Below are 23,733 nucleotides of genomic sequence, written 5' to 3'. Positions count from 1 at the left end.
TTTGTTGCCCGTGGCGCACAAAGTCGTTTACCCCCGTCACACGTACTTACCTGCTGGACGACCTTGCTGTGGGCGACGAACATTCTCTTCCTGAAGGGGGGAGGGACGTTTGACATCACAGTGACGTCACACTGTGGCCGGCCAATAGAAGCGGAGGGGCGGAGATGAGCGGGACAAATATCCCACCCACCTCCTTCCTTCCGCTTTGCCGGTGGGACGCAGGTAAGCTGTGTTCGTCGTTCCCGGGATGTCACACGGAGCGACGTGTGGTGCCACAGGAATGACGAACAAGCGGAGCACAAAAGGAGGAACGACTTTTTGAAAATGAAACACAAACAAGCAAAAGAAAACAAAAAATGACTTGCCATTGCCAAGTAGGACAGTGATGAACGAGGTGATCACCAGCAGCCAGAAACTGTGGAAGGAATGCAAACATGTTGTTGGATTATATACTGTGGGTGGAGTGTACCATTACTGTACAGAGCGACAGTCATCACTTACAGCCAAGATCGCTAACAAGACATCCAAAACAAGGAAATATTTGTCTTACAGACAAGATATTTTTTATGAAAGACTCTTCCCATACTAATTCTAGGTGGGGGCATAGCTCATTTGTATGGCAGCCATATACATGTGGTCCCACATTGGTTGCCCACAAAGTGAGAGTTAGGGTACCTTCACACTTTAGCGATGCAGCAGCGATCCGACCAGCGATCTGACCTGGTCAGGATCGCTGCTGCATCGCTACATGGTCGCTGGTGAGCTGTCAAACAGGCAGATCTCACCAGCGACCAGTGACCAGCCCCCAGCCAGCAGCGACGTGCAAGCGACGCTGCGCTTGCACGGAGCCGGCATCTGGAAGCTGCGGAAACTGGTAACTAAGGTAAACATCGGGTATGGTTACCCGATGTTTACATTAGTTACCAGCGCACACCGCTTAGCTTTGCTCTCCTAGCTACATTACACATCGGGTTAATTAACCCGATGTGTAATGCAGCTACATGTGCAGAGAGCAGGGAGCCGCGCACACCGCTTAGCTTTGCTCTCCTAGCTACAGTACACATCGGGTTAATTAACCCGATGTGTAATGCAGCTACATGTGCAGAGAGCCGGAGCCGGCAGCACAGGCAGCGTGAGAGCTGCGGAGGCTGGTAACTAAGGTAAATATCGGGTAACCACCTTGGTTACCCGATGTTCATCTTGGTTACAGCTTACCGCAGCTGCCAGATGCCGGCTCCTGCTCCCTGCTCGCTTCATTTCGTCGCTCTCTCGCTGTCACACACAGCGATCTGTGTGTCACAGCGGGAGAGCGCCTTTGAAGAAAACGAACCAGGGCTGTGTGTAACGAGCAGCGATCTCGCAGCAGGGGCCAGATCGCTGCTCAGTGTCACACACAGCGAGATCGCTAATGAGGTCACTGCTGCGTCACAAAAAACGTGACTCAGCAGCGATCTCGGCAGCGAGCTCGCTGTGTGTGAAGCACCCCTAACGCAGGTATCAAAGATATAACAGCGGTGCCATCAGTAGTGAAAACAGATCATTTATCTAGTGGCAACCTTTATCTCCTGATACAAGGTCTATAGCATTATGGTCACAGTTGCCAAGAAGTCCCCTACAATTTTCTCTCCACTTCCAACCCTTTGTGTTTGGCACCTAATCTATACAACTAGGTCAACTTTTATACCACACAGTCTCCTTGTAGCTTTATCTATATTATATATAGGTGATAAGTGTCTGATCACTGGGACCCCCGCCAATAACAAGAACAGGGGTTGTGTATCTTACATTTGAATGGAGCACTTCTACTCTATTGTCTATGGGAGTAAAAAAACAGCATAGTTCTATACTCCGCTATACCAGACAGTCTAATACACAATGAATGAAGCAAAAGGGGAGTGTCTACAACCACTACTCCATTCAATTGTGAACACAGGACCCCCAGTTTTGTGATGTGATCAGACCTATCAACTATCCTAAATACAGGTGACAATGTGTGAATGTGGGACACCCCCTTTAAAATCCTACAGCAATAAGGCAGTGTGAGCCAAAAATCGGATTTATAGAGAACCTGTCACCAGCTCATAAGTCACAAGTTTTGCTCTTCTTGTATTCTCGCTGCTCTCCTAAATATGTTTTGTATCTTTATAGCCACCATTTGCTTCCACAGATACGGGCATTTTCATATAGTGTTGGTTCTTATAATCTTTACAATGGGGTGTGGCTCTCCGGATCCTCTTGGGCGTATCTTTCGGCTGCTCTGCATTATTACCCTGTGAGCCATGCCCCCTTGGAAAAGACTATAACAAGTACAAATTAACATAAAAAGGCCTGTATATTGTAACCATGAGGGAGTTAAAAAAAAAAACCCAGAAAAATAATAAAAAGCAGGATACTCAGGGGAGCAGCCTGTATTATAATAATAAAAAAATCTTTATTTCTATAGTCAACATATTCTGCAGCGCTTTACAATTCAGGAGGATCATATACAAACAAGTAACAGTTAGGAAAAACTGATCACTTTGACCTGGTGGAAGGTGCCCTTAAGGGGTTAAGGGTGCTGGTCTCAGAGAAAATATTCATTACGAGGCCTGTGCAGCCACTTACCTCCTCAGGAGTAATGACACCGGTCTCCTTAAATTTGGACTCCTATAGAAAAAAAAATGGGAAATAAAATGGAGAAGCAAATCAGTAGTGCAGCAGAAGTCTTTGAATTTACCCTTAAGGCTAAGTGCGCACGCTGCGTTTTTTTAACCGCAAAAACTCATGCATTTTTACCGCGTGTTGGTGCGTTTTTGTTCCTGTGTTTTTCCAAAGCACTGCATGGGTGAAAAAACGCAGAAAAACGCAGAAAAGAATTGGCATGTTGCTTTTTTGTCAGCTCAAAAACTCAGCTAAAAAAGAAGAAAAAAAAAGAGAATTTTGTTTACTTACCGTAAATTCTTTTTCTTGTAGTTCCGACATGGGAGACCCAAACCATGGGTGTATAGCTACTGCCCCCGGAGGACACACAAAGTTACTACACTCAAAAATGTGTAGCTCCTCCCTCCTAGCATATACACCCCCTGCTAGCCAGATCTAGCCAGTTTAGTGCAAAAGCTGAAGGAGGACATCCACCCACAAGAAGAGACAGAGTAAAATCCGGAAGAACCGGAACCTCTGTCTACAACAATAACAGCCGGTGAAGACACACGGAACAAGAAACCTGCCAACAGGCAATAGGGAGGGTGCTGGGTCTCCCATGTCGGAACTACAAGAAAAAGAATTTACGGTAAGTAAACAAAATTCTCTTTATCGTTCCTTCCATGGGAGACCCAAACCATGGGACGTTCCAAAGCAGTCCATGGGTGGGAATAAACAGACAACTGAGAAGCAGGCAAACCTAACTTCACAAATGGGCGACAGACGCCGGAAAAATGCGTCTGCCCAAGTCCACGTCTGCCAAAGCATGAGCATGCCTTGGGAAGTGCTTCGAAAAAGTATGCAGACTAATTCGAGCTGCAGTCTGACAGACCTACTGAGCCGTAACCTGGTGCCTGAAAGCCCAAAAAAAAAGCGCCGACAGGTCTGACCAAATGTGCTCTGATCCCCGGCGGGGAAGGCACTTGAGTACACTCGTAGGTCTCGGAAATGGCCGACCTAAGCCAACATCAGGGTCGGCTTAGATGCCGAGAGACCGTTACGCTGACGAACAGTCAGCACCAAAGAGGTGCACCGCCTAATAACGGCGGTGCGAGACACATAGATCCGGAGCGCCCGCACCAGATCCAGGATATGCAACGCTTCCTCAAGCGATGAACAGGAGCCGGACAAAAGGAAGGCAGGAAAATTGCCCCGGATAAGGTGGGGCAGAAACCACCTTAGGGAAAAAAGGCCGGAGTCGGACGAAGACCACCTTGTCTTGATGCAAAAGACCAAAAACAAAGGGGGCGACTCCGAAAGAATGCAGCCAGAACTCTCTGGCGGGAAATTATAGCCACTAGAAGAGTACTTTCTGTGAAAGATGAAACAAAGAAACCTCCCTAAGAGGCGCAAAGGGGGGTTTCCGGGAACCGAGAGGACCGGATTAAGGTCCCAGGGCTCCATAGGCCGCAGGAAAGGCGGAATAATGTGAGATGCGCCCTGAAAGGAGCGCACCGGAGCCAGCCGGACGATACGCCGCTGGCACATACTGACAGAGCCGAGACCTGTCCCTTAATGAGGGATAGTCCTAGCTGTAGACCGGACTGTGGAAGGGACAGGAGGGTCGGCAAGGCCAAAAGGTCAAAGGACACTTTGGAGCTCGAGTCATAGCGGAGATGACTTCAGGAAGGATATCAGAAGTCGCCAAGATCCAGGACTCAAGAGCTACGCCGTCAATCTGAAAATCCAGAATTCTGACGGGAAAAAACGGACCTCTTGAGAAAAGGTCTGAACGGTCCGGAAGATGCCATGGCAACCCAACGGACAGAAGGAGCAGGTCAGAGTACCAAGCCTGCTTGGGTCAGTCTGGAAGAATGACCCGACGGCCCCCTTTACCGATCTTGCGCAGGACTCTGGACAAGAGGTAGAGGGTGAAATTCGAAAAGAGACAAAGCTGGGATCAAACATGAACCAGTGTGTCTACCGCAAAACCTGAGGATTGTGGACCACGGTTGGACAGCTGAAATAGCCTGCCTCGTAGTTTTCACATCTAGGATGTGGACTGCGGATACGGTGGACTAGGAGTACCTTGTCCACTGAAGAATGTTGAGCCGCCAAGATTGCCAGGCGGCTGAGTGTCCCGCCCTGGAAGCTGATGTAGGAAAACGCTGTCACGTTGTCCGACTGGACTCGAATGTGCCTAGCCGCCCACAGACGGTGAAGGCTTAGAGAGCCAGAAATACAGCTCTGATTTCCAGCACATCGATCCAGAGGGCTGATTCGGACAGAGTCCAAGCGCCCTGCGCTCCACGGTGGAGATATACTGCTCCCAAGGCGGATAGGCTAGCATCCTGGTGAAGATCACCCGGGACGGGCCAGAAAGGAGCGCCCCTGAGGCAGAGTGGCCGAAGCCACCACTGAAACGAGCCCCTGGTCAGTGGCGAAGCCACCACCCCGTGGGAGGATTGAGTTCGCTTGTACAGCGGAAAACATCCAGTCTCAGAGGACGCAGGAGAAACTGGGCGAGGAACCGCTTCCATTGACGCCCTGAGAACCTCTGGTTCGAAGTCAGAGTGGACTTGCCACCCGAATAGGTCAGAGTGGCGAGAGTGAGCGAAGCACTCTGCTAAGAGTCAGCACTGGATGAAGCCCCGACAAGAAGGCCGTCCAGGGCAAAAGATCACTGCCAAACCCTAGGGGGGCAGGACCCTAATCACAGCTGCCCCATGAGAATACTCGAGGGGCCTCGAAGACCACCTTGCTAACCCCAAGGGAAGAGCCACGAACTGGACCACTCCGATTGTCAAAACGTAGTCAACGCTGGTGTGAAACTGCGATTGACTCCTGTCGATAGGCATCTCTGATGCCGATGGCTACTAGGGAATCTCCTTGGGTTCTTGATTGATCCGGTGAAAAAAACACACAGAACAAAACCGAGACTCCATGTGAAGACGCCCCACCTGGCTATGCTTGAAAGGCTAAAGATCCAGGTCGGAAGGCACCGCCCTCTTCGGGGACTAGGAATAGAGTTAAGCAAAAATCTCAGAACCGTTCCCAGTCGGGAACCGGTACAATTACTCCATTGGCCAGCAAGAAATGCCACAGACTGTGAGAAGGCGGCGGCCTTGTAGCCGGGAGGAGTTGACAGAAAAAATCTGTTTGGCGGGTGGACAGAAGTCCATCCTGTAGCCAAGGGAGATATAATCTCGCCCCCACTGAACGGAGACGTGTTAGAACCCCACGTCGCCAAGTGGAGAGAGCCTGCCACGACCAAAGAGGTTGTTGGCGTGGCTAAATAGCTCGGAGGAAGCTGAGTCAGTGACAGCATCTCCTGCGGTCTTCTGAAGACGCAGCTTCGAGCCATTTGGTTCTATGAACCTGGGCCGAGCTAGAGGACGATCAGATGGAGGAACGGAAACCACCGAAACCTCAACTGATTCCTGCCCTGGACAGGTTCCCTGGTTTAGGTTTGTGGCAAGGAAGAACACTCCCCGCCAAGAGCTTCCTTAATTTCACCCAGTTGGTTCCGGGGAAACTGGTCCCACCAAGGGGGAGCCCAGCAAGGAACCTCCATAGAGGCGTCTGCCTTCCAATTCCGAAGCCACAGGAGCCTGCGGATAGCGAGGAAGGTAGCCCAGACCACCGCCGTGCGGCGTCCAGCATGGCAGACCTGGCAGAGGATGAAAAGAGTGAAGTCTGGAAGTTCAGGCAACCGTTCTGGGCATAGAGTCCCTGTGAGAGAATGCATCTCCTCCAGAGAAGCAGAGAAGGTACAAAAAAACCGCACTGCTGTAAAGCTGAGGAGAACGAAGCTCCTGCCGTCCTTATACCGACTTGGCCCACAGGACAACCGGGCGGACCGCAGAACCTTAAGTGAGGAGCCAGCCACTGACATAACGGTCCGGGCTGAGCCACCTGAGGAGAATGAGCCCACTTCTTGACCACCATTGGTGGACAGGGGAAACACAGTCCTCAGAATCACGCTTCATGGGAAGCGAGTGTCAGAGCGGACCCTGGGCTAGTCACAGGGGCCTGAAAACTGGAGTGGTTAAGGAACACACGTTGTGTTCACCTAGATAAGGTAACACCGGCGGATTGAGGTCCAGTACAAAATTAATGTACCGTAGAATCCATATAGAGGTGCCGTCAGCCACTGATACAACTAACCGGGCTGAAAGTCTAGACACCGGAGTGGCTACCCTTGGCGAATGAGTACACTCCTTGACCACCTCTGATGGGAGGAGGCAGCAGAGCCCCGCTGTGGGGTCTGCAGGATAGGCTGTGGGCTTGGACGCAGCGGCTGAAAACTGGAGTGGTTTAAGGAACACACTCCTCGTCCTGTTAAAGGTATACTGATGCCTTTCTGTCAGCGGGGAATACTCCCCTGATCAGGCGGATGGAGGTCCAGTACAAGAATAATGGACGCAATCCAATCATTCACAGCTGCGTCACGTACGGACGGATCCGTCCGTGCCCGTGGTAGAGACATCTTCCTCGTCCAGTGAGTCAGCTCGAAATCGGAGCTGCGGGACGGGGAGGACAGGGGACCCTGCGTCTCCCTGTCAGGAGGACGGGGTCTGAGCCCAGAAGGAGAGTCCCTTGTGAGCTTTGCTGAGCGAAGCAGAAAACGCCCTGAGAAGGGGGCTGCATGCCCAGCAGATGCCGGGACAGCCGACTCCTGGAAATAGGATTCCCACGGGGGTCAGCCACCGAAACCGGAGCAGCTGGAGGGACCATTAATGAGCCCCCATGCTGAGGGGCCACAGTGGTTATGAGCTCGGTATAGCCGTACGAGACTACCTGCAGTGGATAATAAAAAACAGCCTGCAGCCTCGCCTGTGAGACATGCTGCAGAGGTGGGGGCTCTGTCTAGAATGTCTAGAATACCCATCCACCACATAAGAACCATTACAGTGTGCCGGTTCAGGCAATATGAGGTTACATGCAGAACATGTAGTGTACAGCCTTGGAGCTTTGCTGCTGGAGTGAGACATGCTGCTGAGGAGGAGGTTCTATGATAAAGAATTAACTCCTTCAGAATGCCCTGAGAGTGTATAAAAGTGCACAACCAGAGGTTGTGACTTATCAGGCCGCTATTATGAGTGCCATACGAATTCCAATCCTGGACCCCCAGCCAGTATTCACTCCCTCTGCTGCAGAGCAGCCAGCGCCGACCAGTGTACAAAGACGCTGAGAAAATGGCGCCAGAGTGAGGGGGGGGGGCGGGGGTTAACCCAGGAGCGGGAATCGGAGGGCGAAGGAGATGTACAGGGGAGGGAATGATCTCCTCAAAAAGGAGCGTCCTCCCCTGTGCAGAGCGGCCGGCGGGCGGCGCTGCAGTGTCCCCCTGCATGACCGACATGCAGGGGAACGAAACGAAACTAGGCCGCGGCTGAAGCCGGGGCCTAGAGTTATGCATGCGGCCGAGAATCAGGCATCGTCGGCGCGGTTCTCAGTAAAAACCGTGGAACCGGCCGGAAACACAGTAGAAAAGCAGCATTATCAAGCAATCACTGTCCCCCACAATAAAAGTGCCCCACAATGCAGAAGGACCCTCTGAATAAACGTCTCTATACTTAGCTTTGAGACGCAGGGCCCAGTCCCTGTGGGGTGGGGGTCAGTGCTCCGTCCAGCAGGGTCCTGCACAAGGGCTGCGGATGGAGGCCGGTCTCCTGCAAGGCAGTGAGAACCGTGTTGGCTCCAACTTCAAGCCAGAGCCCCTAAGGGATGGTGAAGGAGCGCGGCATGAAGGGCTCCTGCCCTGAAGTCAACCTTAACAGCACTGCCTCCAGGGGAGTGTGAAGGGACATGCCGGGGGTCCAGTGGACCCGCTTTTCTTCCAAATCTTTAGAAAAAATTAAAAATCAAAAAAGGATGCATGCGTGTGTGTGATCCTCCTGACACAAAGCAAGAAACTGGCTAGATCTGGCTAGCAGGGGGTGTATATGCTAGGAGGGAGGAGCTACACATTTTTGAGTGTAGTAACTTTGTGTGTCCTCCGGGGGCAGTAGCTATACACCCATGGTTTGGGTCTCCCATGGAAGGAACGATAAAGAAAGCACTGTGCGGACAACAAATATGAAAAATCAGACTTTGCTAGGGATGCAAAGTCATGCAGTTTTAAGACCAAATACGAAGCAAAGAAAGCAGCGTGCGCACATAGACTACACATAGCGAGATTAGTTTTGTATGTTTTTTTTTATTTAGAAAATTATAAAAATTGCCCTATGTGGATGTCTATAAGATACAATTTTGTGCGTATTACAAACTACTACTGCTCAGTAGTGATGAGCGAGTACTAAAAAGCTCGGGTGCTTTTTAGTACATCCCAAGATACTCGTGTACTCGGCCCGAGCACCGAGCCCAATGTTATCCTATGGGAGACCCGAGTATTTTTATGAAATGACCCCCGGCAGCATGTAGAAACCCTAAAAATGTCACAAAAGTCTTAGAAGAGTGCTCAAATGACATGGCACCAGCATGGGGAAGACCCCTTGAAGCATTTATCACTCAAAAGTCACAGCTGTGAACAATTTTGTCCGCGTTTTACGCCATTTTTACGGACTCCCCAGAAAACCTTCAAAAATGACACCAAAATTAATTTTCATGGCGGAAATGTTAAGAGCACATACCCAATAGTGAGATAGAGCTAATGTATGTTACTTTTGGAGATTACATGAAAGATTTTACGTGAAAACATTGTGTGGCACTCCGATGTCCCTGAGAAGAGACGTACATGAAGGCCTCTTGAGTCTAATGTGCCCATTTTGAGGAAGAGAGTCTTTGTAGTATTTTCCTTTGCCAGGGCAGTCCAAAATTGTGAGGTTCACCAATGCCCCTGCATACAGACGTGCATGAGGGCCTGTAAACCTGAAGTGCCCATTGTAAGGAAGTGGGTCTATTGTAGTATAGCCCTTAGGCAGGGCAGTCCAAAATTGTGAGGTTCACCAATGCCCCTGCATAGAGACGTGCATGAGGGCCTGTAAACCTGAAGTGCCCATTGTAAGGAAGTGGGTCTATTGTAGTATAGCCCTTTGGCAGGGCAGCCAAAAATTGGGAGGCTCCACATTGTCCCTGGATAGAGACGTGCATGAGGGCCTCAAAACATTGTTCCCATTGCAAAGGAGCGGGTCTCCTGTCGTTGTAATGCCCATTCTGAAAGAATGGGCGAAAAAATTTACCACTGGGGGTATACCTGAAACAACGGCCTAACTATTGTAACGGTCATCATGGTGGCGCATGAGGAGAAGGAGGAGCAGTCCAGCGATTAGCCAAAGTCCAGAAGTGTGTACCCATGGGTGAGTGGAGGTACATGGCAAATTCCCGCTACAAACTTTAAATTCCGCTCTCATTTGCTGGTGGTGTGGTGAAGTCTGGCCCAATCCAACCCTTGTTCATCTTGATCAGAGTCAGCCTGTCAGCATTTTCAGTTGACAGGCGGGTGCGTTTATCTGTAATGATTCCACCTGCGGCACTAAAAACACGCTCCGACAAAATGCTAGCGGCAGGGCAGGCCAGGACTTCCAAGGCGTAGAGAGCCAATTCATGCCACGTGTCCAGCTTGGATACCCAATAAATGTAAGGCACAGAGGAATGTCGGAGTACAGTTGTTCGATCTGCAAGGTACTCCTTGAGCATCTGGGCAAACTTAGGATTTCTTGTGGCACTACCCCGCACCTCAGGGGCTGTGGTACGTGAGGGGCTGAGAAAACTGTCCCACATCTTAAAGACTGTTCCCCTACCTCTGGCGGATTGGACTTGTGCCCCTCTCGGCTGTACGCCTTGGTTGTCCACTGATTCCTGACCTATGCCGCTAGCGTTTTGTGAGGGGAATGCTTTGCCTACTTCCGTGACTATGGCCTTCCGGAACTGCTGCATTTTGGCTGACCTCTGCGCCTCGGGAATAAGAGACATAAAGTTCTCCTTGTAGCGTGGGTCTAACAGTGTTACCAACCAGTAATGATTGTCGGCCAAGATGTTCTTAACGCGAGGGTCACGAGACAGGCAGCTTACCATAAAGTCAGCCATGTGCGCCAGACGCTTAACAGCCAGTACTTCAGTATCCTGACCAACACGATGACTGAACATGCTGTCCTCCTCATCTACCCTGTCCTCTGGCCAGCCACGCTGAACCGAGGATATGACTGGTGTGCATGTCATATCCTCAATTTGGCCGGAGAGTTGCTCCATGTCTTCATCTTCCTCCTCGTCATAGTCCTCCACTGCACGTTGTGATGAGACGAGGCTGGGCTGTGTGTTATCACCCACACCCACTACTGTTTCTTGCTCCAACTCATCGCGCTCCGCCTGCAATGCATCATGTTTATTTTTGAGCAGAGACCGTTTTAGAAGGCAGAGAAGCGGTATGGCGACGCTAATAATGGCGTCATCCCCACTCACCATCTTGGTGGAGTCCTCAAAGTTTTGGAGGATGGTACATAGGTCGGACATCCATCTCCACTCCTCAGGTGTTATGTGTGGAGTTTGACCCATTTCCCGACGGCTTAGATGATGCAGGTACTCAACAACTGTCCTCTTCTGCTCACATATCCTGACCAACATGTGCAGAGTTGAATTCCAACGCGTGGGGACATCACACACCAGTCTGTGAGCCGGAAGATGCAAACGGCGCTGAAAGCCGGCAAGGCCAGCTGAAGCAGTAGGTGACTTTCGAAAATGTGCAGACAGGCGGCGAACTTTTACCAGCAGATCAGAAAGCTCTGGGTATGACTTTAGAAACCGCTGAACCACGAGGTTGAGCACATGGGCCACGCATGGAACATGTGTCAGCTGGCCTCGCCTCAAAGCCGCCACCAGGTTCCGGCCATTGTCACACACGACCTTTCCTGGCTTTAGGTTCAGAGGTGTGAGCCAGTGATCTGCCTGCTGTTTCAGAGCTGTCCACACCTCTTCTGCATTGTGGGGTTTGTCACCTATGCAGATTAGCTTCAGCACAGCCTGTTGCCGCTTCGCCGAGGCAGTGCTGCAGTGCTTCCAGCTTGGGACTGGTGTGGAGGGTAAAGTGGATGAGGATGCGCAGGAGGAGGATGAGGCTGAGGAGCATGACATTCCGGAGCTGTAGAGTGTGGGTGAAACCCTGACTGAGGTAGGGCCTGCAAACCTTGGTGTGGGAAGGACGTGTTCCGTCCCTCGCTCAGACTGGGTCCCAGCTTCCACAATATTAACCCAGTGTGCCGTCAACAAGATGTAGCGGCCTTGCCCACAAGCACTTGTCCACGTGCCTGTGGTTAGGTGGACTTTGGGTGAAACAGCGTTGTTCAGGGCACGTGTGATGTTTTGTGACACGTGGTTATGCAACGCGGGGACGGCACACCGGGAGAAATAGTGGCGGCTGGGGACCGAGTAACGTGGGACAGCTGCCGCCATCAGGTCGCAGAATGCTTCTGTCTCCACCAGCCTAAAAGGCAACATTTCCAGCGCAAGCAGTCGCGAAATGTTAGCATTTAGAACTGTGGCATGTGGGGCGTTGGCAGTGTATTTGCGCCTGCGTTCAAAGGTTTGCTGAATGGATAACTGAACGCTGCGCTGGGACAAGGACGTACTTGATGATGATGTTATTTCTGCGTAGGCAACTGCAGGTGCAGGGCCGGAGGAGGCTTGTTCGCAGGCAGCATGGACAGGGGATTGGCTAGCATGCACAACAAGCGAAGACGTAGCAGTGACATCAGCAAGCACAGCTCCTCGACTCTGTTGTACCTCCCACAAAGTCGGGTGCTTGGCTGACATGTGCCTGATCATACTGGTGGTGGTCAGGCTGCTAGTTTTGGTACCCCTGCTGATGCTGGCACGGCAGGTGTTGCAAATGGCCTTTTTAGAATCATCTGGAGCCAACTTAAAAAACTGCCAGACTCGGGAAGACCTAACATTTGTACAGGCACCTTGTGTCGTGTTGTTGTTCCGGGGAACGGTTGGTTGCCCGACTTCTGCCTGAGGCCACCACCCTGCTTCTTACTGCCTGTTGGGATGCTACGCCTCCCTCCCCCTGTGCACTGCTGTCCTCGCTCTGCATATCCTCCTGCCAGGTTGGGTCAGTTACTGGATCATCCACCACGTCGTCTTCCTCTTCCGCACCCTGCTCCTCCTCCTGACTTCCTGACATCATCATCGTCCACCCCTTGTTGAGACACATTGCCAACTTCGCGAGAACGTGGCTGCTCAAATATTTGGGCATCTGTACATACGATCTCCTCATGACCCACTTCAACAGGAGCTAGCGAGAGGCCAGAATGTGCAAATGGAAACGCGAACAGCTCTTCCGAGTGTCCAAGTGTGGGATCAGTAATGTCCGTGGACGTGTACTCAGCCTTGTGGTAGGAAGGATGATCAGGTTCTGAAATGTGCGGTGCAGTATCACGGCTACTGACACTTGACCATGTGGAAGACAGAGTGTCTGTGGTGGTGCCAATCTGACTGGAAGCATTATCCGCTATCCAACTAACAACCTGTTGACACTGGTCTTGGTTCAAGAGCGGTGTACTGCAGCGGTCCCCAAGAATTTGGGACAGGACGTGCGAGCGAGTAGATGTGGCCCTTTGTTGTGGCGAAATTAGAGCTTGCCCACGACCTCGGCCTGCACCACCATCACGTCCACTTCCTTGTTCGTTGCCAACGCCCTTGCGCATTTTGCAATGCTGTGCTGACGTGTATTCACTAGACTTGTGCGTTATATCCAAGTTTGTGCAAAACGCACACAAGTGCACCTGTACGCTGCCACCGACAGGCACACACGTGCGGTTTTTAAATACAAGCACGGACGCACTAAGACCCTAACAGGTTTTTAGGAGCGACAATTACTGAGAAGTTTGACACTATCAGACACTGCTGACTGACGTGTATTATTCACTAGACTTGTGCGTTATATACTAGTTTGTGCAAAACGCACACAAGTGCACCTGTACGCTGCCACCGACAGGCACACACGTGCGGTTTTTAAATGCACGCACGGACGCACTAAGAACCTAACAGCTTTTTAGGAGCGACAATTACTGAGAAGTCTGACACTATCAGGACTGTTTTAGACTGTGTACACCAGCCCCAGATATGATGAAGGCTGGTATACGGTCACCACTAGGAATTGCTATATACCCTGCCTGCCTGTATACAGCTACAATAGTCCTGAGAAGGACTCTTCTGGTCACTAGCCTGTATTCCGACCTGGCTATACCCTGCCTGTATACAGCAACAATAGTCCTGAGAAGGACTCTGCTCCTGTACTCCGACCTGGCTATACCCTGCCTGCCTGTATACAACTACAATAGTCCTGAGAAGGACTCTGCTCCTGTACTCCGACCTGGCTATACCCTGCCTGCCTGTATACAACTACAATAGTCCTGAGAAGGACTCTGCTCCTGTACTCCGACCTGGCTATACCCTGCCTGCCTGTATACAACTACAATAGTCCTGAGAAGGACTTCTGGTCACACTGTTTGCAGCCCTGCTCCGGAAATAACTATAAAGGGCCGCAAACCTATCCCTGAAGCAGCAACACTCTCCCTGCACTGACTGTCTGGATGGCTGTGTGCAGAGCACAGCGCACCCGCCGGTATAAAGGCTCGGTCACGCTGTGTAGGCCGGCCAATCACTGCAATTCCACAACTAACAGGGCTGTGGCATTGCAGTGGTCTGCCAGCCAATCCCTGCATGAGGGCTGGCTCTCAAAAGAGCGCCAACATGCAGGGATGAAGACCACGAGTACAGCACGAGTATCGCGAGATTACTCGGTCCCCGCCAAGTAGCCCGAGTACAGTGATACTCATGCGAGTACCGAGTAGTGACAAGCATACTCGCTTAACACTACTGCTCAGGTGTACTTATCAGGAAGCCTGTGAAAGTCCATCTGGTTATCATGAGGACGTTGACCTACAATTGGCCCACGGGACATCTGAATTTACTTATCAAAATTGACTTATTTCGCTCCATTCCTGCTTTGTATATCGTGGTCACCTAATCATGCCCGTCATCTTCCTATGACTCTTCTTCTGGCCTCCAGCCTTGTACAGACCTTCAGTGACATCACTTAAGAGCCTGTCTTGCGGTGGTCCGCACACGTGCACCTTCTTGAGTGAGGTCACTTTGATTATGCATGCAAAGCTGGAGGCAAGAAGGAGAAACCATGAGATGGTACGTCATGAAGAGTACAGGAAGGATTGTGAATGGAGGCTGTGTAAAACAGAGCATCTGCTCCTCCTTATGGTATTGACGAAATATACAAAGTGCTGTAATTGGCTGCTACAGGCAACTCCATAAAAAAATAAAGAAGGTGAACGAGCTCAATTTTTGCTTCATTCATATGGGGTACAGAGACCCTTCACTGGATTGGTAGAAGTCCAAACAAACACCCTCGCCTAGCAATGTACTAGTGGTCATATTGTTAGGGGATAATATGTACCTGGTATGGCCCCTTTAAAGTAGATGTCCCATTAGAGTTTATGGATGTTAAAGTGGAATGGGGGGGGGGGGGGGGCAGAGGTGTTTCTAGCTCTATAAACCCCAGATTTGAAAGATTTAAGACCATCAGCCATCTCTGCTGAAATCGGGCACACGAGCAAACCCAATACCCAACTTAAAAGGAGTTTTTATTGCTCAAAAAAATGGTCCCCAAAGTCATGTAAAACAGTGAAATCAGATAGGACTCACCATCGCAGGTTCAGTGCCAGCTCTCCGCCGCTGTTTTGCCTGAATTGGTGATATCACTTGACAGCTCACATCACCACTGCAGCCAATCACTGAGCTCACTGGGTCTGCTGATGTAGAGAGTTGGAGAAGTGATATGTGCTGTGGATGTGACATCACCACTGCAGCCAATCACTGAGCTCACTGGCTCTGCTGAAGTAGAGAGCCGCAGCCATATCACCATTGCTGTCAAAAGAAGCTGGAATGAATGAAGGTGCCGTGAGAACTATCTAATTTTGTCATTTTACACAAATGTTATCATTTAGGAACCACTTTAAGAGTGGAAAACCCCTTTAAATAAAATCTGTCACCAGCGAGGAGTAATACCATAAGAGTCAGTGTTACAAGAGAAATACTGGCAAAAAACATAACAGCTATCCCCTTGACTTCATGTGAAGCTCAGCAGGAATATACATAGTCCAGCAATGTAGAGGAGTTAAACTGAAGCACTCACCGAAGAAAAATATCAATAGACTGTTCTAAATTTCAAAACAATACAGCAAGGAACATAAAAGGTACGGACAGCAGCCATTTAGCGCCAACAGACGCTTCCTCCTGATCCCTAACACAGCCTCAAACAGTGCAAATATTTTATACAATCTAAAAGGTAAGACTTCTCCACCATTGAAAACACAAGAGCAATACATATTTAATGGGGTTTTCACTACTCGGACAATATACTTCCAGCAAAAAAAGGGCAACTACCGTATTTTTCGGACTATAAGACGCACTTTTTTTCCTCCAAATTTGGGAGGAAAGTGTGGGGTGCGTCTTATAGACTGAAACAGTGGCCGTGGAGTGGCAGGCAGCGGCCGTGGAGTGGCAGGCAGCGGCCGTGGAGTGGCAGGCAGCGGCCGTGGAGTGGCAGGCAGCGGCCGTGGAGTGGCAGGCAGCGGCCGTGGAGTGGGATCACAGGAGGCAGGGAGGGTCACAGCTGCTGGAAGCCGGTGGCTGGAGAAACCACTTGTGCCCCCTGTAAAGGAATATTCATTAGCTGCTCCCCGCCCACCTCTCTCCGCTCTCTTCAGGTCAGTGACTACAAGCAGGTGTGAGGAGTATCAGATCAATACAGTTTAATGTAACCAGCGGACACACGTGGGAGCTCCAGACGCCGGCTTCCTGCAGCGGCTGGGGCGACTGTGTCCGCTGTTTAGGAGGCAGGAGCAGGGGGCCGCTGCAGTCATGTCTGGCCCGGGGGAAGTGCAGATCACTGCAGTGTTGGGGCCAGAGCACGGCATACCATCACAGCACAGCCTGCAGTGTCTGTGCTGAGAGCTCACATTGCTTTAGTCCTGCCTCTGCACTACAGTCTCCTGTAACTCAGCAGGACCTGCAGTGATGTAATGAAGAGGCGGAGCCAGAGCAGCACAGAACAGCACAGTGCCCCGCCTCTTCATTACATCACTGCAGGTCCTGCTGAGTTACAGGAGACTGTTTCTAGTTCAGAGGCAGGACCAAACTGAAAGCTAGGCGAGCATCACATCTGTAAGATTAAGGCAAATAAATAAATATGGGAGTAGAGAGAAAAAATTCCAGCGAGAGACTCTTCTAAAATCCAAGATTACAATACGTGCATAAAACCAAAAAAGGAAATATTCCGACACCACATCACAGAGGTCCAGACACACATTGACACACATTGAATATGATGTGGTGTCAGAATATTTCCTTCTTTGGTTTTATGCACGTATTGTAATGACATTTTTTTTTTTATGGATTAATTGAAGTCTTGGATTTTAGAAGAGTCTCTCGCTGGAATTTTTTCTCTCTACTCCCAGTGTACCCCCCGGTTACTCACCAGGATCCGTGCTGGAGTCTTCTGGATGGGGCGAGCTGATCCTTAAATGTTTGTTTTGAATAAATATAGTATATAAAGGCATTAATGTACACCTGGATGGGGTTGGATCATAATATATACACACACACACACACACACACACACACACACACACACACACACACACACACACACACACACACACCAGGTTGGAGGATCACACGTATAAGGATGGGGACCATGCATATTCCACGATAGGAGCCATATATACCTGGAAGGGGCCCGGAATGGGGGATACGAGTACAGAATTTGGGGACATTACCCCCATAACAGTGTGTCATCACACAATTTTTTTACTTCAATTTTTTTTCTATTTTTTCCTCCTCTAAAACCAGGGTGCATCTTATAGTCCGAAAAATATGGTAATCCAGTCAGCCCAGGAAAAGAAATCTATTGCACTGACAGAATGCAGCCAGACCCCTTAATGATGGAGGTTTCACAGGTGTAACGTAAAGCACTCACACGCTACCACTAGTGGAGGGGGTGATACTAGATGATAAAAGTGCACACTAGTGACGTGCATATGGAGCTGTTCACATTTGTAAGTGTACGGTGTCCGGTTAGCAAGCTATTGGTCACTCCACGAATTTTGTTGCTTTTTTGGCATGTATCCGTGTAAGGACTTGCAAACATGGGGATCTGTGACGGGGATTGCAAGCTTATGTATGTAGGCCAATTTACTAACTAATATCTCATATATATTTGATATATATTTTTGTGCACTTCTTTATACAGGATGCAGCCAAGCCTCTTAATTCAGGCCGTGCATAATGGAGCCCCTGTCTCTGTATGCTGCACTTAGGCCTGAAACACACGTCCGTAGAAAACACGTGGGTGTCTTGCGGTCCATTTTTCGGGTCCGTGTTCCGTGTTGGATGTCAGTTTCTCCGGTACATGTGACAGTGTGATGGCGTATGCTTTCCGTGCGTGCGGAATGTCCGTGTATGCGTGAGATACGTATGTGTAATGTCTGTGTGCAGTCCGTGTGCAGTCCGTGTTTCTTGAGCCGTTTCCCCATTAAAAAAATAAGAAACGCAAACGGACCATACGGAAAGCACACGTACATGGTCCGTGTCACGTACGTGCAGACACAGACCCATTGACTTTAGCGGGTCCGTGTTTGCGTTATGCCGGCAAAACGTGGACATGTCATCTGTCTAAAAAAAAAACGCACACACGTACAAACCACATGGACACATGTTCTGTGTGGCTTTACGTGTGTGCGCCTGTTACCATACGGTAACATTGGTGCACATGCCGCCGGTACGTGCAAAAACGTACCAAACACGTACCGGTGGCACGGATGTGTGTTGCAGGCCTTAGGTAGTATCCGGGCAACCGGCCTGATCAAATAGTATGGGCGTCACTAATAGGTTGGTAGCCGGACACCGTGCACATACACATGTGAACAGCGCCCTATGCACGGCATCACCCCCTCCATGATTGGTAGCGTGAGTGATTGCTCTACCTTGCACCTGTGAAACCTCCATCATTAAGGGGTCTGGCTGCATTCTGTTAGTGCAGTAGATTTCTTGGCCTGGGCTGACTGGATTAGTTGCCCTTTTTTTTGCTGTAAGTATATTATATGTATTGTGGAGCTTTATTTCCTTTTTATTGCTTTTTTGTCACTTCTCTGACAACCCCACTCAATCGGAGTGTAAAATAAAGACGCTTATACTCACGTAGGATGCCGGCACTCGCTCGTTAGTTATTAGACACATTTGCGGAACCTTAATATGTTCTTCTGGTGGTTTTAATGGAGGAGGAGTGTCTTAGGCTAGGTTCACATTTCCGTCAATTTGTATCAGTCACAATCTGTGGCTCTGGTAAACAACAAAATCCGTTTGGCGCATTTCGTTGTTCCCATATACTTGGATGAGCGGCAGATTGTGACTGATGACGCTGCGTTGCATCCTCCGCCCGATTGATCGGTCATGGAACGACTGACCGTCGGGCGGCAGGAACGCAGCATGTAGCATTTTTTGAGCAGCAGAATCCTTTTGATTTTGCGGCGCATGCTCTCTCTCGGCGGCCGAACAATCAGCTGATCACCCGGCGCCCGGCTAATGAGAGCGCTCAGCTCATCTCCCGGCTAATGAGAGCGCTCAGCTCATCTCCCGGCTAATGAGAGCGCTCAGCTCATCTCCCGGCGGCCGGCTAATGAGAGCGCTCAGCTCATCTCCCGGCTAATGAGAGCGCTCAGCTCATCTCCCGGCGGCCGGCTAATGAGAGCGCTCAGCTGATTGTTCTCTCTCTCACATTTTACAACGGACTCCGACAATGAATTCTTATCATCCGTTGTACAACGCATCAGTCACAAGCGTCAAGCAACTGTGACTGATGGAAAACAACGGAAATGCGAACCTAGCCTAACATTTTTGATAAAACAGTTGCACTGTCTGGGGCAGTACTGGGGGCCAGGAAGAAGCGCCTGTTCCATTTAGTGAATAGTTTGTATAATGCTTACCATAGAGAACAGAGAGGGAGGAACAGGCGGCAGGGGGCGGGAATCAATAGGAATACCCACCCAGCTATTAGCTGCTCGGTTGCAAATGCCAATCAAGAAGCTGATGATTTTATAAACTTTACTTTCTTTGATTTGAAAACCCATACATCTAAGCTGCCCCCTAATGGTATGTATAGAATCAGCCTGAGAGTGACAGTATAGCACTGGGTTTAGGTTATATAGGAAAATCCTGGTGATTGGTTCCCTTTAAAGATAACCAAATAGCACCCGATACTCTGAGCCATATTGGATTATCCTATGTTTACACTTTGAGGGGCTGTCCAGGGGTGGTCTCTGGGAGGCCAATGGAAGGGGGGTCTCTGGTATTTGCAGGAGGTCGGGCACAGCAGCGCAGGCCGGTGGGGCCGTGCTTACCTTCAGCACAGGGGTCAGGTACTCCGCCACCTCCAGCGCCTTGCCCTTCACCGTGTTGATGACGTTCTGCATGGCTCCTCTCTCCCCGCACAGGGGCGCTGCACAACACAACAAACAGGTCACTTTACACAGCGCGGATAGAGGGGGCGCTCATCGTCATGGCAACAGCCCTCACCTGCTATCAGGGTCTCTCAAGGGAACCTCTCCGCCCTGTTCCTCTACCCCAGTGCCGGTCACATGGGGGCGCCACGCCCGGAAATGTCCTCTGCGCATGCCCATGAGATATGGGCGGGGCGTTCATTTTGTTTGTTATTTCAGTGTAACGTTCCTATAGCTGACAAATACACCGTGGTCAGTACTGGGCAGTCTCAGCCTGGAAACGGTTCGTACTCGGAAAACTGCTGTTTCATGCAAAACTAGAGCTGTATTAGCATATAACTTTAATTATATAAATTATCTTTGCGCTGAGAGCGAGGTGTGGAACGCGTGACGTCAGAGCCCGGAAGTAAACTAGTTGGAGGTGTGTGAGGCTGGTTGTGCGGTGAGATGTGCGGTGAGATGTGGGGCGGTGCGCGGGTGACGTGGCCGGGTGCTGTGTCCAGCTGCTGACCCTCAGGTGAGTACAGCAGTGGTGTCACCATCATGGCTCCCGTCAGTGAGCTGTCACGTGGAGGCTCCGTGTGCAGCTGCCTCCACTCCTGACATATGGAAAGCATCGCCCATGTGCAGAACATATGGCAGGGTCTAATGAACACATAGTGACCAGTCCAAGAAGGTGGGGAGGTGTATGGAAATGATTGGCAGGCATGCAGCACCGAGCCTGGTCCGGTGTGAGCCTCACCCTGTGCTGACAGCCCCATGTTTATCATTCAAACATTCCACTGTGAGCCCTCCTCTCATTTCTCGGACGCAGAACTCTGCCCACTTGCTGTGCTGATCCTTGGATGGCCCCGGCACTGGGAGTCGTCGCGCCCCCCCTCCGCACCAGGTGTTAGCCCCCTGCACTAGGTGTCATAGCCCTCCTCCCCCCCGGGCACTAGGTGTCGCCCCCCCCCCCGGGCACTAGGTGTCGCCCCCCCCCCCTCCCCCCCGGGCACTAGGTGTCGTCACCCCCCCCTCCCCCCCGGGCACTAGGTGTCGTCGTCACCCCCCCCCCTCTCCCTCCCCTGGGCACTAGGTGTCGTTGCCCCCTGGCACTAGGTGACGTCAAGCCCCCCTCCGCACCAGGTGTTAGCCCCCTGCACTAGGTGCCGTAGCCCCCCCCCTCCACAGGCACTAGGTGTCGTCACCCCCCCCTTCCCTGGGTACTAGGTGTCGTCGACCCCCCCCCCCCCCCTCTCTCCCTCCCCTGGGCACTAGGTGTTGTTGCCCCCTGGCACTAGGTGACGTCAACCCCCCCTCCACACCAGGTGTTAGCCCCCTGCACTAGGTGCCGTAGCCCCCCCCTCCACGGGCACTAGGTGTCACCCCCCCGGGGCACTAGGTGTCGTGCCCCCCCCCCCCCCCCCCCCAGCAGCTACATGTGCAGAGAGCCGGAGCCGGCAGCACAGGCAGTGTGAGAGCTGCAGAGGCTGGTAACTAAGGTAAATATCGGGTAACCACCTTGGTTACCCGATGTTTATCTTGGATACAGCTTACCTCAGCTGTCAGACGCCGGCTCCTGCTCCCTGCTCGCTTCATTTGTCGCTCTCTCGCTGTCACACACAGCGATCTGTGTGTCACAGCAGGAGAGCGGCTTTGAAGAAAACGAACCAGGGCTGTGTGTAACGAGCAGCGATCTCGCAGCAGGGGCCAGATCGCTGCTCATTGTCACACACAGCGAGATCGCTAATGAGGTCACTGCTGCGTCACAAAAAGCGTGACTCAGCAGCGATCTCGGCAGTGAGCTCGCTGTGTGTGAAGCACCCCTAAAGGCTGCGTCTTATCTACAGCCAATGATTAGCTGCAGTGGTTTCTTGGTATCTCATTGCACACAGTGTGAGGTACAGATGAGCAGTTCCAGTCCTTTAAGCTGGTGTCACACATAACGACGACGACAACGACGTCGCTGCTACGTCACCATTTTCTGTGACGTTGCAGCGACGTCCCGTCGCTGTCGCTGTGTGTGACATCCAGCAACGACCTGGCCCCTGCTGTGAGGTCGCCGGTCGTTGCTGAATGTCCAGCTTCATTTTTTGGTCGTCACTCTCCCGCTGTGACACACACATCGCTGTGTGTGACAGCGAGAGAGCGACGAAATGAAGCGATCAGGAGCCGGCACTGGCAGCTGCGGTGAGCTGTAACCAGCGTAAACATCGGGTAACCAAGGGAAGCCCTTTCCCTGGTTACCCGATGTTTACGCTGGTTACCAGCCTCCGCTCTTGCTGCCAGTGCCGGCTCCTGCTCTGTGACATGTGGCTGCAGTACGCATCGGGTAATTAACCCGATGTATACTGTAGCAAGGAGAGCAAGGAGCCAGCGCTAAGCAGTGTGCGCGGCTCCCTGCTCTCTGCACTGTGACATGTAGCTGCAGCACACATCGGGTTAATTAACCCGATGTGTGCTGCAGGAGAGCAAGGAGCCAGCGCTAAGCGCGGCTCCCTGCTCTCTGAACTGTGACATGTAGCTGCAGCACACATCGGGTTAATTAACCCGATGTGTGCTGCAGGAGAGCAAGGAGCCAGCGCTAAGCGCGGCTCCCTGCTCTCTGCACTGTGACATGTAGCTGCAGCACACATCGGGTTAATTAACCCGATGTGTGCTGCAGGAGAGCAAGGAGCCAGCGCTAAGCGCGGCTCCCTGCTCTCTGAACTGTGACATGTAGCTGCAGCACACATCGGGTTAATTAACCCGATGTGTGCTGCAGGAGAGCAAGGAGCCAGCGCTAAGCGCGGCTCCCTGCTCTCTGAACATGTAGCACAGCGACCTTATGATCGCTGCTTCTGCTGTGTTTGACAGCTAAGCAGCGATCATAACAGCGACTTACAAGGTCGCTGTTACGTCACCGAAAATGGTGACGTAACAGCGACGTCGTTGTCGCTGTCGTTTAGTGTGACACCAGCTTTAGGTATCTTGTTTTTTTTCCCACCATACTAATCACATTTACAATATGCTTTAGGCCTAATTCACACTTGTACAGAGCTTCACACTCAGAACTGGAGCGGAGTTCCCTGATAAATGAGATTCAGACTGACAGTCATTCATCTTTTTAGGTTACACAATATCATAAGACTATGTTTTGTGTCCACCTAAAATCAGACCCAACCTTTACGGAGGTGAAGTCCAAAGTGACTTAGTCTGTCCCATTAGGCTGCTTTCACACCTCCGGTTTTTGCTATGCGGCACAATCTGGCACTTTGCAGGAAAATCGCAACCGGTTTTTTTTGCTGCCGGTTGCGATTTTCCTGCATAGACTTTAATTAGTGCCGCATTGTGCCGCATGGCCTTGCGTTCCGTCCGTTTTTTGCCGCATGCGGCAGATTTAGCCGATGCGGCGGCCGGATGGAACGTTGCCTGGCACGTTTTTTCGTGCGGCAAAAAAACCCCGCATCGCGCCGCATTCCGCCGATGCGGCGCATTTTTCAATGCATGCCTATGGCGGCCGGATGCGGCGCGATGCGGCAATAACCGCATCCGACCGCCGCATGCGGTTTTTGCCACTGCGCATGCTCAGTAGCATGCCGCAAGCGGCAAAAACCGGACTGGCCGCAAAGGAAAAACTTAT

The 23,733-nt window shown here is 51.1% G+C and overlaps 2 protein-coding genes across 4 annotated transcripts in view; one reads left to right on the top strand and one right to left on the bottom strand.

Annotated features, from left to right (window-relative positions):
• ATG3 (autophagy related 3) overlaps positions 1-20,313 on the bottom strand; it is an 81,142-nt gene extending 60,829 nt beyond the window's left edge. Inside the window, exons 1-4 of the mRNA XM_075335549.1 lie at positions 20,206-20,313; positions 20,031-20,128; positions 2,605-2,646; positions 366-415 (exon numbers count right to left, since the gene is read on the bottom strand). Of these exons, the coding sequence (XP_075191664.1) occupies positions 366-415; positions 2,605-2,646; positions 20,031-20,102 (164 nt within the window). The 5' untranslated portion in view covers positions 20,103-20,128; positions 20,206-20,313. The remainder of the gene's footprint in view (positions 1-365; positions 416-2,604; positions 2,647-20,030; positions 20,129-20,205) is intronic.
• Positions 20,314-20,337: 24 nt separating this feature from the next.
• Positions 20,338-23,733, top strand: part of SLC35A5 (solute carrier family 35 member A5) — a 54,360-nt gene continuing 50,964 nt past the window's right edge. For 2 of the 3 annotated variants that reach the window (XM_075335546.1, XM_075335545.1), the window contains exon 1: positions 20,540-20,646. The gene's annotated coding sequence lies outside the window, so the exon portion shown is untranslated. Of the gene's footprint in view, positions 20,413-20,539; positions 20,647-23,733 lie in introns of those variants that run through there. The other variant, XM_075335547.1, reaches the window with a different exon arrangement.

Source organism: Anomaloglossus baeobatrachus, chromosome 2 (genome assembly GCF_048569485.1).
Source record: "Anomaloglossus baeobatrachus isolate aAnoBae1 chromosome 2, aAnoBae1.hap1, whole genome shotgun sequence".
NCBI classification, from domain to species: domain Eukaryota; kingdom Metazoa; phylum Chordata; class Amphibia; order Anura; family Aromobatidae; genus Anomaloglossus; species Anomaloglossus baeobatrachus.
Note: the sequence above shows the minus strand (reverse complement) of the source record. Positions and strands in the feature narration are given on the sequence as shown.